Source organism: Oncorhynchus keta, chromosome 22 (assembly GCF_023373465.1).
Source record: "Oncorhynchus keta strain PuntledgeMale-10-30-2019 chromosome 22, Oket_V2, whole genome shotgun sequence".
Taxonomy (NCBI): Eukaryota; Metazoa; Chordata; class Actinopteri; order Salmoniformes; family Salmonidae; genus Oncorhynchus; species Oncorhynchus keta.
The window spans coordinates 14200285-14216328 of record NC_068442.1 but is presented as its reverse complement, the minus strand read 5'-3'; the positions used below and the strand labels follow the sequence as shown (position 1 = coordinate 14216328).

Sequence of the window (16044 nt, the reverse complement as noted above, 5' to 3'; positions counted from 1 at the left end):
GAGACACCATAGCCAGTATACACTTCTTCGAAATAGTCCAAATTAATCTAAGATAACTCAAGAAATCTGTCATTAATTATGACGTTTCTGCAGAGGAGATCTTAGTCACGCAATTTTACATCTAAGTAAGATGTTTGGTGCAGTATTTCTCAATGAAAAAATTTGCATGAAAACGAGTCGTCGCTTGTTGAATGACAACAAAGACTTTATTGAAGAATCCCTATTGTTGACCCATCACCGACGAAGGGGCGTAGACTTCGGCTTCAACTTCTTGTGTGCCTGAACAGCCAAAAAAAACGTTACCTATGTCCAAAACTAACAGAAATGTCACAAAATGTTTTCATAATATATGCATGAACTCTTCCGAACTGTTCGGGCTTAGAAGCATGCGGACGCCTTAAGTCTGTCTCTCTGGATAAGAGAGGAGAGGGGGATTCAGACTACTGACGACCATCTGATCTCCTCCCACTACAAAGACGGGGGAGGCTGGAGGACCCTTGACAGGAAATTACCATCAGAAGGGTCAACTCACACCACTCGCTGCTATGGCTAAAGGCATCATCAGTATGCTTCAGTTCGGCTGGTGACTAGCTGAAATCGGCTAGCAGAACTGAGCAAGCATGCTCTCATAATCCCTTAAAAGACATTTGCTGGAAATATGAGAAAAAAGTGGCAATAGTACTGTTTGTCCATATTGAGATGCCATAACCACTTCCTCAAAATAGTCAGAATTCATCTAAAATAACTCAAGAAAATGGACCAAGATTTTTACGTTTTTTTGCAGAGGAGTTCTTAGTCGCACAGTTTTACATCAAACTAAGAGGTTTGGTGCAGTATTTTTCAAAGAAACAATGTGCATGAAAATGAGTCGTCTCTCATTGAAGGACTACAAAGACTTTATTGAAGAAACCCTACTGTTGACCAATCACCGATGAAGGGGTGTAGACTTCGGCTAACGATTTCGGTTTACTTCTAGAAAAAAATGTCTGTGCCCGAACATCCGAAAAAACCCTCACTGAAGTCCAAAATGAACAAAAACTCACAAACTGTCATTATAATATATGCACAAACTCTTCCGAACTGTTTCAGCTGGGAAGCATGCGGACGCCATAACAGTGAATGAGCTCCACCGACACCGACACCACCACAAGGCTGCTGCACCCTCCTCCTCTCGCCTGCTCTTGTTCTTGTTGGATTCTTCTCTCTCTCTCCTTTCACACTCACTCTTGTATACCCCCCGGCATGCCATGCTATAGAGTGTGTTTTGCATACTAACGAGCCCCGTTCTCATTTACACATCCTGTTCATATTAACATTCCTCTCTGATTTACCGCCTTGTGTAAAATTCAACCTTACAAAAGCTAGGATAGAATTGACGCCTCGCCTACAACCCAACCAGGAATATCACATCTATATTACATGGGGATGTGAATAGATATCAGAGGGAGGTCTTTAGTGGCACGTTGAAGAAAAATAAACAAGTATGCCTTCTGCGTCATTCTGCCTGATTCAATGTCACATATGTCAGTGGGTCTAGCTCCTCTGTAATGATGTACTATGGTTATTAGGTGATTTCACAGCTTTTCTCTGTCAAATAACCCAGCAGGCTGTCTAATTTTTGTCTTTGTAATGGATTTCATACAGTGTTTCGCTGGCTTTCTTCCCTCTCTGCTCTGACGTCAATGAAATACAATGGAGACTACTCCAGGACCCAAGCCAAGAACAACTATTGTCACCAACAAAGTCTTGCAGGTGTGGTGAACTGTGTGAAAAGTTGGAATTGTTGACTCTGTGGCTAAATTTCAGTATTATAAAACAGGCCAGAAACATATATGTTCAATGACAAAAAAGCAAATATAAAGTCAATCTCAGCAACCAGAACCAAATGTTGTGTGTGCTCTGAGAGGCTAATATCAAGCTAATGTAAGCTAATGCTTTTTGACTGGATGTGCATAGACCAGTATAAAGTTACAGAATTTTCTCCACTGTGATTCCATCCAGTATATATACACCGTTAGCAGATTCTCAGGTGAATGTAGGTGATATGGTCTGATTTGTAATTTGGGAGTCCAAGTTTGGACTGACCTGTGCAGAAGTGCGGTGGTAGGCGGGATAATGGAGGGGGGCAGGAATGCCCGGTTCATGGGCCAGACTGGGGTACTGGCTCTGGATGGAGTGGGGGTGCTGGTTGGAGTAGCTTCCGTAGTTATAGCTCCCAGTGAACCTGGAGAGTGCGCACAAAAACAGGTCAACATCATGTATTCAATGTAGTACTTTAAATGTTTTCCATACATTTGTTTGTAAGAAATCAGATAACCCCTCTATGAGAGCTCAAAACCCCTCTATGAGAGCTTATAACCCCTCTATGAGAGCTCATAATGCCCCTATAATACATTATAACCACCGTATGAGAGCTCATAACCCCTCTATGGCAGCTCATAACCCCCCTATGAGAGCTCACTACCCCTCTATGACAACTCATAACCCCTCTATGACAGCTCATAACAGCCATCTATGAGAGCTCATAATCCCTCTATGACAGCTCACCCGTGCTCATCCCGGTGTGCGTAGACTGGCAGTCGATGGGCGGAGGAGGGAGGGGGCACTGGGGCACCACTGCGCATGCAAGGCTGCTGCTGTCCGCCCTCAGAAGGGGTGCCGCTTGACGTTGTCACTGTGTACGTAAGGGACCAGGTATATGACTGAACAGCTCCTGGCACACACACGTAACACATACACACACAGAGACAAAGGGATTGGCACAGAGGAATCTACCTTGCCGTGACCCTTAGAAACCAACCTAATGCATGAGCACAGGCAGGATATGCCCATTCTAATAAATCATTTAATTCAACTGCTATGTATTAATTAATTAATCTGACATTATGTACTTTGTTGGACATAATCGTAACATTACCTTTACAGAACATGGTGGAAGTGGGATTGCTTCTATAGTATTGTAGCTCCAGTCTAGAATTAGCTCAATATCCAAGTAACACTCCCCACTAACAGATTCCCTCCCCAGTACCCCAGTGTTGCTGTCTGTCTCTCTCACCTGTGGTGGCTGTGGCCCCTGTGTACTCTGGGGACTGGGCAGCAGGGGGGGAGCTGGCGGCTGGGACCCCCACTGAGGTGACAGACTTGGCCGGGGAGAAAGGCCCTGGGGACGTGGATGTGGGTGTGGTCTCTGTCAGCATCATCTCTTCCTCTTGCTCAGCTATAAGAAGGGGTCAGAGGTCAATAAACTATTCGAGAGACAGCAGGTTCTTATGTCCTCAAGAGTCAGTGTACTTCATACAGCATTCAATATCAGTACTGTCAAAATACATGTCGTTTTTTGTTGTTGTTGTTAAAATGCATTTCTCGTTGTTTTTGTAGCAGCAGCAATACTGATGATAGTATGACAGGTCATTCCCAAAGTCCTATACAGAAGTATTAGTAATATTATTAGTAGTAGTAATAGTAGGAGTAAAATGTAAAAGTAGTAGAAATTTTAGTACTACTAATTGTGATTGTAGTAATACTAATAGTTGCAGTGGCAATGCAGTGCTGTAGTAGTAGTAGTATTGGAAGCAGTTCCCTTAGTAGTTGTTGACAGAGTGGGGGTCTGACCTGTGTTGCCCTCTGCCTTCATGGACCTCATGAGCTCGTTAGCCCTCTCCTGGCAGTGCAGAGACTCCAGTAGGTACAGCACATAGTCATCAAACATCAGGTGGATCAGGTGGAACGAGCCTACACACAGACAGACAGAGAGAGAGGTGAGATTAAAGTTTCTTTATATTGACATACGCACGTTAACAAAGCTAGTTTCAAGGGCACATTTAAATTATTCGCTTTTATCATCTAGAAGGCGGAGACAGTACAGATGCATCAAAGCTGGGACCGAGAGACGGATTAACAGCTTCTATCTCCAGGCCATCAGGCTGTTAAACAGTCGCCACTGGCCAGCCTCCGCCAAGGACACTAGCGTGAACTTTCGTTACTGTTACTAGCCAGCTACCACCTGGTACTCTACCCTGTACCTTAGAGACTGCTTTGCCCTATGTACAGTACGGAGGTTTACATATACCTGAGTCAAATACATTTAAACTCAGTTTTTCACAATTCCTGATATTTAATCCTAGTAAAAATTCCTGTCTTAGGTCAGTTAGGATCACCACTTTATTTTAAGAATGTGAAATGTCTGAATAATAGTAGAGAGAATGATTTATTTCAGCTTTTATTTCTTTCATTACATTCCCAGTGGGTCAGAAGTTTACATACACTCAATTAGTATTTGGTATAATTGCCTTTAAATTTTTTTACCTTGGGTCAAACGTTTCGGGTTGCCTTCCACAAGCTTCCCACAATAAGTTGGGTGAATTTTGGCCCATTCCTCCAGACAGAGCTGGTGGAACTGAGTCAGGTTTGTAGGCCTCCTTGCTTACACACACGTTTTCGGTTCTGCCCACAAATTCTCTATGGGATTGAGATCAGGGCTTTGACTTTGTTGTCCTTAATCCATTTTGCCACAACTTTGGAAGTATGCTTGGGGTCATTGTCCATTTGAAAGACCCATTTGCGACCAAGCTTTAAATTCCTGACTGATGTCTTGAGATGTTGCTTCAATATATCCACATAATTTTCCTACCTAATGATTCCATCTATTTTGTGAAGTGCACCAGTCCCTTCTGCAACAAACCACCCCACAACATGATGCTGCCACCCCCGTGCTTCACCCCCGTGGTTGGGATGGTATTCTTTGGCTTGCAAGCCTCCCCCTTTTTCCTCCAAACATAATGATGATCATTATGGCCAAACAGTTATATTTTTGTTTCATCAGACCAGAGGATATTTCACCAAAAAGTACGATCTTTGTCCCCATGTGCAGTTGCAAACCATAGTATGGCTTTTTTTATGGCGGTTTTGGAGCAGTGGCTTCTTCCTTGCTGATTGGCCTTTCAGGTTATGTCGATATAGGACTCATTTTACTGTGGATATAGATACTTTTGTACCGGTTTCCTCCAGCATCTTCACAAGGTCCTTTGCTGTTGTTCTGGGATTGATTTGCACTTTTTGCACCAAAGTATGTTCATCTCTAGGAGACAGAACTCATCTCCTTCCTGAGCGGTATGACGGCTGCTTAATTTTCCTGGAATTTTCCAAGCTGTTTAAAGGTACAGTCAACTTAGCGTATGTGAACTTCTGACCCACTGGAATTGTGATACAGAGAATTATAAGTGAAATAATCTGTCTGTAAACAATTGTTGGAAAAAATTACTTGTGTCATGCACAAAGTAGATGTCCTAACCGACTTGCCAAAACTATAGTTTGTTAACAAGAAATATGTGGAGTGGTTGAAAAACAAGTTTTAATGACTCCAACCTAAGTGTATGTAAACTTCCGACTTCAACTGTATATAGAGTCCTTGAACACTGGTCACTTGAATACTGTTTTACCCACTTTATATGTATATACTGTATTCTAGTCATGGTTCATCCTATATAACTACTGCTGAACACACCTTTGCTCTGACCTTTCGGGCAGGCTTCGCAAAACTGCGGTACACCATTGATTATTATAGCATGTGGGGGAGCAGAACAACTGGGCAGTCATTGTCATCAAAAGAGACGGGGGGCTGTTTCTTGTTTCCTGGTACAAAGTCACTGTCCCAAATATGACAGCTGACCCCTGGGTCTGGTATGGGAAATGACTGAGACTGTCGCTGGGGAAGGAAAGGAGCGTGACACAATTGTGACATTGTGCTGGTCACTCTAGCCATCGTGCGCATAATAAACACCAGCAGCTATTCACGGAATGGAGTAATGCAATACTGCTTGGTCATAAAATTGAAAAGATAGGCAAACACATGGGGGGTAGCCATTGTTAATTAACTGTTTTTGCACAGAGAGCTGTTTTATCAAAACACTGCAACCAGCTGTGGCTTTGATATTAACAGACAGGCCTGAAGGGGAGAGGAGAGGAGAGGGAAGGGGAGTCATTTTTAAAACATTTTACAGCCCCTATATATTTCAGTGCCTTGGTCATGCACCGCTAGCTAGTAAAGTAAAGGCTAGGGGTGCCATGCCAACAAGGCAGCCATCTTACGACCACGCTTTCCCCCTGTTTTGGATTGGGAGAACAATCGAAGGGGATTCTCTGCTGAGTCTGGGCACAACTTTTCTTATTATCATTTCCCAAAAATGGGGTGAGGGGCTTAAACTACTTTTGGACCTATGTGCATAGTAGCATATTCATATCTCAGTTCAGCACGTTTTGGGACAATGCCTTGGGTAATCTGTTTGTGTTCTTCAAAGTCTTTTCTAGTCAACTACTGTCTGACACTAGTGACACCAGCAACATGCTCCAATAACATTACATAACCCCCCTATAACAAACTTTTTTCCCGTGTCGGCTAATTACATGCCCCAGCCCAATGCTAGATCCAACCACTCACCAAAGCTAGGCGCACTGTGGAGGGTCATATCCCGGATGACTCGTGTCCCGAAACACGACCACATGAGCAGGAACTGCTGGGCCACCTTCTTCAGGCACCCAGGCCTCTTCCCTGCCACCTAAAGGGGACATTTCCATGTGAAAAGAAGGGGAAGGGTTGGGGAGGGAGAGAATTAACCCCTGGGATCGTATTGGGGCTTAACCCTCAAGAACGAAAAACATGTCAACAAGTTAACTATTTAATTTGCCCCTGGGGACAGGCCTTCCCATTGAACCATTGTCTGGGGAGTCCAGGACGTTGCCAGGGCAACAACATTTTACAAGCCCATATCTGGAGCATAATGGCCGCAAATGGGAGCCATGAAGACATCATTAACTAGGAGAGTGGCTCTGCATCAGCATGGAGAAACGGATGTCATTCAAATGCATAGTTTATTTTTAAAGGGCCATAATCCTTACTGATTTGCTGTATAAATATACTTCAACAATAAAATAACACATTGTCGTCCAGAATGGCCTTGGTAAATGTAACACATACGTCACTGTGGACATTTTTAGGGGGACAATTGAAGAGGTTATTTCTATACTTTCCCCCTACAAACAGCATACGCCATGCTGTAGCAATAGTAGAAAGCACATGCCTCAAGAAGATGTCTGGATGTTTTCTGATAATATATCCTAGATCTTAACAGGGCATAAAAAAATGTTTTTGTGGAAATATGAAGTCATGAGTTCTTTAACTGACCTTGACAACACAGCGGTCCACCATGGAGTCCAGCCACTCTATGTAGCCCTCTATAGGAGACTGCTCCTCCAAAAGACGGTCAAACTCCTGGTACACTGAGAGAGGAAGGAGACGAGAGCTGCATCTAGCCACAGTTTGTCAACACATAGCAACAGATAACAATTTGGATCAAATGAAGAAGTGGAAAAATTGTAGTGTGTGGACCTAAATAACCATTACTTAAATCAATAAAACTACCAAAACCAGCAGCATATACAGTATGTCTTGTATGTGGCTATGTATCTTATTTGTTGCTATTGTGCATAATTTCTCTCTGTCTAATAGAACAGAATGAGAGTTTTTTATGCGACACCAGCCAATCTGTGACCTCTGACCCTATCACAGCCATTTCAGAGGAATACTGCTGAAATGAATTTGAGATGCTCCACGGGGTGTTTCAGAACAGAGTCAACTTGCTTAACCTTTCAGCCTCCATCATTACGGCTTGACTTTCCTGGCCGTGGGAATAATTGTCCAATGGGTGACATCTACTGTGTGTTATTGGCAGTTGTGGGTGTGTGGGAATGAAGTGCATTTCTCTCCTACAATGAATGCATGAAGGAGAGCAAGCAATTTAAGTAAAGTGTATTGGAGCTCAAGAGGGTTGTTTTAGAATGTGGCTTCTAGACTTTGGGACTAAACGTAACTTCATGTGAATGCTGTTACAGGGATTGTGTGTATGTGTGTGTGTGTGTTTGTGCACATAAGTCTGTGTCTGCGTCCCTACGTGTGGGCTTGTCTTGCCCTTACAGTGGATGATGAGCCGCCGTTGCTCCTCCCGTGTGTCCTCCATGGTGTAAAGTGTCTGCTTGGTGATGCTGTTCAGGTCCACGTTCCTCCAGTCCTCCATCATCTGAAAGGTGATGTCTGCACTGTGGATCACCGTCCGCGACGCCTTCCCAGAGACGCATCAAAACACACATTATTAGATAGTGCATTATTAGATGGTGATACACACTGCATATATCTTTATCAGTCATATCATCATGTGGATTTCATTACATTGATACAGGAATATAGCTACCTGACATAGATGGTTCAAAGATGTCTGCCGCTTGAGAACCTGAGAAAATCTTCTAGATACTGTGGATGAAATGGAGAGGAAATATGAACTGTTGTGCTTTATACAGAATACCATTTAGCTATCGGAACCAGTATTCTAAAATCGGCGCTTTCTTCTTATTCTAAGACTCAGTAGTATATCATCATTGTTGTCATAATAGGAGTAAGAGTAACAATGTTATTTTTCAATGCAGACACCTACATTCGAACTTGATATTCCTCAGGTTTTCAGGCAGGTCGTGAAGTGCTACTTTAAGCCACTCATCCAGCTGTTTGGCAAACTTCCGGATAACCTGGGTCAAACTGGATCAACACACATAGAGTACATCTAAATTACATCACAAATAACGAGGCAAAACGAGAGCTTGGGACTATAAGGCTCTATCTGCAGTTTTGCCAAACAAATTGTCATTGACATATCCTTGTTCTGTTCAATGTTCTTTACCCATATACTCTAAATACCCCAATTCATGTTGTTAAGTTAAAAAGAAGATCAAAATTGCTGACACCATTCAAACCAATGAGGGTTCAGAACTTTAAAGCCAATTGTCTCAGAATCACATTTAGGCAGATAGAACCTTATAGTCCCAACCATCTGGGCACAGATGTCATTTCAACATCTATTCCACATTGGGTCAACGTAATTGTATAATGTGGAAACAACATTGATTCAACCAGTGTGTGCCCAGTGGGAAGCTCTCAAAATGGCAAGTTTGCCAAGCCAGTCTTTTAAACAAACAATATACAGGTCAAATTATGTTTAAAACTGTGTGGATCTCATGGACTGTCAGTCTTTGCATTCATGGATCTGTCTATGAATTTGAAATGTTGGGCTGAAACACAGGATTGTAGTATTACTCATCCCTGGGGAGTGGATAGGAGCGACAGTGCACACTCATTCACCTATCAGGCAGTGCTTGAAGGACTGTGGGCATGAGAACCCCAGAGATTGCCTTATAGAGGATGGAATCACAGACGCCCACAATGTTGACCACAGTGGAGGAGCCCAGGACAGGGAGCATGTGCGGGGGCATGCCCTGCCAAAAGTGCAGCAGGAAGCTCTGGACCTGGAGACACCCAAGAGAGGAGGGTTATTGTCTTAACATCACATACAATACAACTGAAGAGACTAGAGAGACTTAAACAATATTGATGAACAATATTGTGAATTCAAGTTAGAAGCAGTTTCTTGTGATAGACATTTGATCAACGGTTATGAGATTAGATCATGAAAATGGGAGGTTTTAATTTGGAAGCTCATAATCTTTTCTTTTTTTGAACCAATTTCAAAAAGAGAATAAAAAAAGTCCACAAAAAAAGAACCACAAAGGCCTGTTCCATTTAGTGGGACGGGTAAATAAAGGGGCATCGTTTATTTTATTTATTTATTTCACCTTTATTTAACCAGGTAGGCTAGTTGAGAACAAGTTCTCATTTACAACTGTGACCTGGCCAAGATAAAGCAAAGCAGTGCAACACAAACAACAACACAGAGTTACACATGGAGTAAACAAACATACAGTCAATAATACAATTGAAAAAGTCTATATACAGTGTGTGCAAATGAGGAAGGATAAGGGAGGTAAAGGCAATAAATAGGCCATAGTGGCAAAATAATTACAATATAGCAATTAAACACTGGAGTGATAGATGTGCAGAAGATGAGTGTGCAAGTAGAGATAACAGAAAATAACAGTATGGGGATGAGGTAGTTGGATGGGCTATTTACAGATGAGCTATGTACAGGTACAGTGATCTGTGAGCTGCTCTGACAGCTGGTGCTTAAAGCTAGTGAGGGAGATATGAGTCTCCAGCTTCAGTGATTTTTGCAGTTCGTTCCAGTCATTGGCTGCAGAGAACTGGAAGGAAAGCCAGCCGATAGAGGAATTGGCTTTGGGGGTGACCAGTGAAATATACCTGCTGGGGCGCGTGCTACGGATGGGTGCTGATATGGTGACCAGTGAGCTGAGATAAGGCGGAGCTTTACCTAGCAAAGACTTATAGATGACTTGGAGCCAGTGGGTTTGACGACGAATATGAAGCGAGGGCCAGCCAACGAGAGCATACAGATCGCAGTGATGGGTAGTATACAGTATGGGGCTTTGGTGACAAAACGGATGACACTGTGATAGACTGCATCCAATTTATTGAGTAGAGTGCTGGAGGCTATTTTGTAAATGACATCGCCGAAGTCAAAGATCGGTAGCATAGTCAGTTTTACGAGGGTATGTTTGGCAGCATGAGTGAAGGAGGCTTTGTTGTGAAATAGGAAGCCGATTCTAGATTTAACTTTGGATTGGAGATATTTAATGTGAGTCTGGAAGGAGAGATTACAGTCTAACCAGACACCTAGGTATTTGTAGTTGACCACATATTCTAAGTCAGAACCGTCCAGAGTAGTGATGCTGGATGGGCGGGCAGGTGTGGGCAGCGATCGGTTGAAGAACATGCATTTAGTTTTACTTGCATTTAAGAGCAGTTGGAGAACAAGGAAGGAGAGTTGTATAGCATTGAATCTCTTCTGGAGGTTAGTTAACACAGTGTCCAAAGAAGGGCCAGCAGTAAACAGAATGGTGTCATCTGCGTAGAGGTGGATCAGAGAATCACCAGCAGCAAGAGGGACATCATTGATGTATTCAGAGAAAAGAGTCTGCCCGAGGATTGAACCCTTTGGCACCGCCATAGAGACTGCCAGAGGTCCGCACAACAGGCCCTCCGATTTGACGCACTGAACTCTGTCTGAGAAGTAGTTGGTGAACCAGGCGAGGCAATCATTTGAGAAACCAAGGCTGTTGAGTCTGCCGATAAGAATGTGGTAATTGAGAGAGTCGAAAGCCTTGGCCAGGTCGATGAATACAGCTGCACAGTATTGTCTCTTATCGATGGCAGTTATGATATCATTAAGGACCTTGAGCGTGGCTGAGGTGCACCCATGACCAGCTCGGAAACCAGTTTGCATAGCGGAGAATAATATATAATAATAATAATATATGCCATTTAGCAGACGCTTTTATCCAAAGCGACTTACAGTCATGTGTGCATACATTCTACGTATGGGTGGTCCCGGGGATCGAACCCACTACCCTGGCGTTACAAGCGCCATGCTCTACCAACTGAGCTACAGGAGAAGGTACGGTGGGATTCGAAATGGTCGGTGATCTGTGTGTTAACTTGGCTTTCGAAGACCTTAGAAAGGCAGGGTATGATAGATATAGGTCTGTAGCAGTTTGGGTTTAGAGTGTCTCCCCCTTTGAAGAGGGTGATGACCATGGCAGCTTTCCAATCTTTGAGGATATCAGACGATATGAAAGAGAGGCTAGTAATAGGGGTTGCAACAATTTCGGCTGATAAAGAGAGGGTCCAGATTGTCTAGCCCGGTTGATTTGTAGGGGTCCAGATTTTGCAGCTCTTTCAGAACACCAGCTATCTGGATTTGGGTGTAGGAGAAATGGGGAGGCTTGGGCAAGTTGCTGTGGGGGTCGCATGGCTCTTGACCGGGGTCGGGGTAGCCAGGTGAAAAGCATGGCCAGCCGTAGAAAAATGCTTATTGAAATGCTCAATTAGCGCAGATTTATTGGTGGTGACAGTGTTTCCTAGCCTCAGTGCAGTGGGCAGCTGGGAGGAGGTGCTCTTATTCTCCATGGACTTTACAGTGTCCCAGAACCTTTTGGAGTTACAGGATGCTTTCCTAACTGCCTGTGTATATTGGTTCCTAACTTCCCTGAAAAGTTGCATATCGCGGGGACTATTTGATGCTAATGCAGTACGCCACAGGATGTTTTTGTGCTGGTCAAGGGCAGTCAAGTCTGGAGTGAACCAAGGGCTACAGTGGGGCAAAAAGTATTTAGTCAGCCACAAATTGTGCAAGTTCTCCCACTTAAAAAGATGAGAGAGGCCTGTAATTTTCATCACAGGTACGTACACTTCAACTATGACAGACAAAATGAGAGAAAAAATCCAGAAAATCACATTGTAGGATTTTTTATGAATTTATTTGCAAATTATGGTGGAAAATATTATTTGGTCACCTACAAACAAGCAAGATTTCTGGCTCTCACAGACCTGTAACTTCTTCTTTAAGAGGCTCCTCTGTCCTCCACTCGTTACCTGTATTAATGGCACCTGTTTGAACTTGTTGTCAGTATAAAAGACATCTGTCCACAACTTCAAACAGTCACACTCCAAACTCCACTATGGCCAAGACCAAAGAGCTGTCAAAGGACACCAGAAACAAAATTGTAGACCTGCACCAGGCTGGGAAGACTGAATCCGCAAAAGTTAAGCAGCTTGGTTTGAAGAAATCAACTGTGGGAGCAATTATTAGGAAATGGAAGACATACAAGACCACTGATAATCTCCCTCGATCTGGGGCTCCACGCAAGATCTCACCCCGTGGGGTCAAAATGATCACAAGAACGGTGAGCAACAATCCCAGAACCACACGGGGGGACCTAGTGAATGACCTGCAGAGAGCTGGGACCAAAGTAACAAAGCCTACCATCAGCAACACACTACGCCGCCAGGGACTCAAATCCTGCAGTGCAGACGTGTCCCCCTGCTTAAGCCAGTACATGTCCAGGCCAGTCTGAAGTTTGCTAGAGAGCATTTGGATGATCCAGAAGAAGATTGGGAGAATGTCATATGGTCAGATGAAACCAAAATATTACTTTTTGGTAAGAACTCAACTCATCCTGTTTGGTGGGACAAAGAATGCTGAGTTGCATCCAAAGAACACCATACCTACTGTGAAGCATGGGGGTGGAAACATCATGCTTTGGGGCTGTTTTTCTGCAAAGGGACCAGGACGACTGATCCGTGTAAAGGAAAGAATGCATGGGGCCATGTATCGTGAGATTTTGAGTGAAAACCTCCTTCCATCAGCAACGGCATTGAAGATTAAACGTGGCTGGGTCTTTCAGCATGACAATGATCCCAAACACACCGCCCGGGCAACAAAGGAGTGGCTTCGTAAGAAGCATTTCAAGGTCCTGGAGTGGCCTAGCCAGTCTCCAGATCTCAAACCCATAGAAAATCTTTGGAGGGAGTTGAAAGTCTGTGTTGCCCAGCAACAGCCCCAAAACATCACTGCTCTAGAGGAGATCTGCATGGAGGAATGGGCCAAAATACCAGCAACAGTGTGTGAAAACCTTGTGAAGACTTACAAAAAATGTTTGACCTCTGTCATTGCCAACAAAGGGTATGTAACAAAGTATTGAGATAAACTTTTGTTATTGACCAAATACTTATGTTCCACCATAATTTGCAAATAAATTCATTAAACATCCTACAATGTGATTTTCTGGATTTTTTTTCTCTACTTTTGTCTGTCATAGTTGAAGTGCACCTATGATGAAAATTACAGGCCTCTCTCGTCTTTTTAAGTGGGAGAACTTGCACAATTGGTGGCTGACTATATACTTTTTTTGCCCCACTGTATATCTGTTCCTGGTTCTACATTATTTTAATGGGGCGTGCTTATTTAAGTTGGTGAGGAAGACACTTTTAACGAATAACCAGGCATCCTCTACTGACGGAATGAGGTCAATATCATTCCAGGATACCCAGGCCAGGTTGATTAGACAGGCCTGCTAGGTGAAGTGTTTTAGGGAGCGTTTGACAGTGATGAGGGGTGGTCGTTTGACTGCAGACCCATTACGGACACAGGCAATGAGGCAGTGATCGCTGAGATCCTCATTGAAGACAGCAGAGGTTTATTTGGAGGGCAGGTTGGTTAGGATGATATCTATGAGGTTGCCCATGTTTACAGATTTGGGTTTGTACCTGGTAGGTTAATTGATTATTTGTGTGAAATTGAGAGCATCAAGCTTAGATTGTAGGATGGCCGGGTTGTTAAGCATGTCCCAGTTTAGGTCACCTAACAGCACGAGCTCTGAAGATAGATGGGGGGCAATCAATTCACATATGGTATCTAGGGCAACAGAGGAACAGAGGAGGAGTAGGATAAGGGTACGGCTAAAGGTTATAAGAACTGGCCGTCTAGTATGTTTGGAACAGAGAGTAGCAGGAGCAGGTTTTTGGGCGTGATAGAATAGATTCAAGGCATAATGTACAGACAAAGGTATGCTAGGATGTGAATACAGTTGAGGTAAAACTATGCATTGAGTGACGATGAGAGAGATATTGAGATGGACAGATATGAAAAGTGGCTTGCCTCGTCAAAGTTTGCGCGTATTACTGTATCCAGTATCCTCTGGCAGTGAGTTCTGTACATCATGATGAACGTTGACACCTGTAGGAAAATGCAGAGAACACTGAGTACACAGTGCATTCGGAAAGTATTCAGACCCCTTGACTTTTTCCACATTTTGTTACGTAACAACCTTATTCAAAAATGTATTAAATTGTTTTTTCCCTCATCAATCTACACAATATACCTCATAATGACAAAGCAAAAACAGGTTTTTAGAAATGTTTGCAAATGTATAAACATTTTTTTAACTGAAATTACATATACATAAGTATTCAGACCCTTTACTCAGTACTTTGTTGAAGCACTTTTGGCAGCGATTACAGCCTTGAGTCTTCTTCGGTATGATGCTACAGGCTTGGCACACCTGTATTTGGGGAGTTTCGCCCATTCTTTTCTACAGATTCTCTCAAGCTCTATCAGGTTGTATGGGGAGCATCGATGCACAGCTATTTTCAGGTTTATCCAGAGATGTTCAATCAGGTTCAAGTCTGGGCTCAGGCAGGGCCACTCAAGGACATTCAGAGACTTGTCCTGAAGCCACTCCTGTGTTGTCTTGGCTGTGTGCTTAGGGTCGTTGCCCTGTTGGAAGGTGAACCTTCGCCTCAGTCTGAGGTTCTGAACACTCTGGAGCAGATTTTCATCAAGGATCTCTCTGTACTTTTCTCCAGTCATCTTTCCCTTGATCCTGACTAGTATCCCAGTCCCTGCCGCTGAAACACATCCCCACAGCATGATGCTGCCACCACCATGCTTCACCGTAGGGATGGTGCCAAGTTTCCTCCAGATGTAACATTTGGCATTCAGGCCAAAGAGTTCAATCTTGGTTTCGTCACTCCAGAGAGTTTTGTTTCTCATGGTCTGAGAGTGCTTTAGGTGCCTTTTGGCCAACTCTAAGCGGGCTTTCATGTGCCTTCCGTCTGGCCACTCTACCATAAAGGCCTGAGTGGTGGAGTGCTGCCGAAATGGTTGTCTTTCTGGAAGGTCCTCCCATCTCCCAGCTCTGTTAGAGTGACCATCGTGTTCTTCGTCACCTCCCTGACCAAGACTGATTGCTCAGTTTGGCCGGGGGGCCAGCTCTCAGAAGAGTCTTGCTGGTTTCAAATTTCTTCCATTTAAGAATGATGGAGGCCACTGTGTTCTTGGGGACCTTCAATGCCACAGAAATGTTTTGATACCCTTCCCCAGATCTGTGTCGGAGCTCTACGGACAATTCCTTTGAACCTCGTGGCTTTTTGCTCTGACATGCATTGTCAACTGTGGGACCATATACAGACAGGTGTGTGCCTTTCCAAATCATGTCCAATCAATTGAATTTACCCCAGGAGGACTCCAATCAAGTTGTAGAAGCATCTCAAGGATGATCAATAGATACAGGATGCACCTGAGCTCAATTTCGAGACACATAGCAAAGGGTCTGAATACTTACGTAAATAAGGTATTTCTTTTAAAAATGTTGTCTAAATGTTGCTTCAGTTAGGATATATTCTAATCGGGGAACTGGATTCAACTACAATATTTATACGGCAGCTAGTGTTTTCAAGTGATATAATAC

The 16044-nt window shown here is 43.5% G+C and overlaps 1 protein-coding gene across 1 annotated transcript in view; it reads right to left on the bottom strand.

Moving 5' to 3' along the window:
• LOC118401090 (transcription factor RFX4) overlaps nt 1-16044 on the bottom strand; it is a 29900-nt gene that overhangs the window by 4461 nt on the left and 9395 nt on the right. The window contains exons 7-17 of the mRNA XM_035798307.2: nt 14454-14531; nt 9185-9348; nt 8484-8584; nt 8244-8302; nt 7970-8114; nt 7181-7275; nt 6437-6554; nt 3613-3732; nt 3056-3217; nt 2548-2713; nt 2086-2224 (exon numbers count right to left, since the gene is read on the bottom strand). Coding sequence (XP_035654200.1) covers nt 2086-2224; nt 2548-2713; nt 3056-3217; nt 3613-3732; nt 6437-6554; nt 7181-7275; nt 7970-8114; nt 8244-8302; nt 8484-8584; nt 9185-9348; nt 14454-14531 — 1347 coding nt within the window. The remainder of the gene's footprint in view (nt 1-2085; nt 2225-2547; nt 2714-3055; nt 3218-3612; nt 3733-6436; nt 6555-7180; nt 7276-7969; nt 8115-8243; nt 8303-8483; nt 8585-9184; nt 9349-14453; nt 14532-16044) is intronic.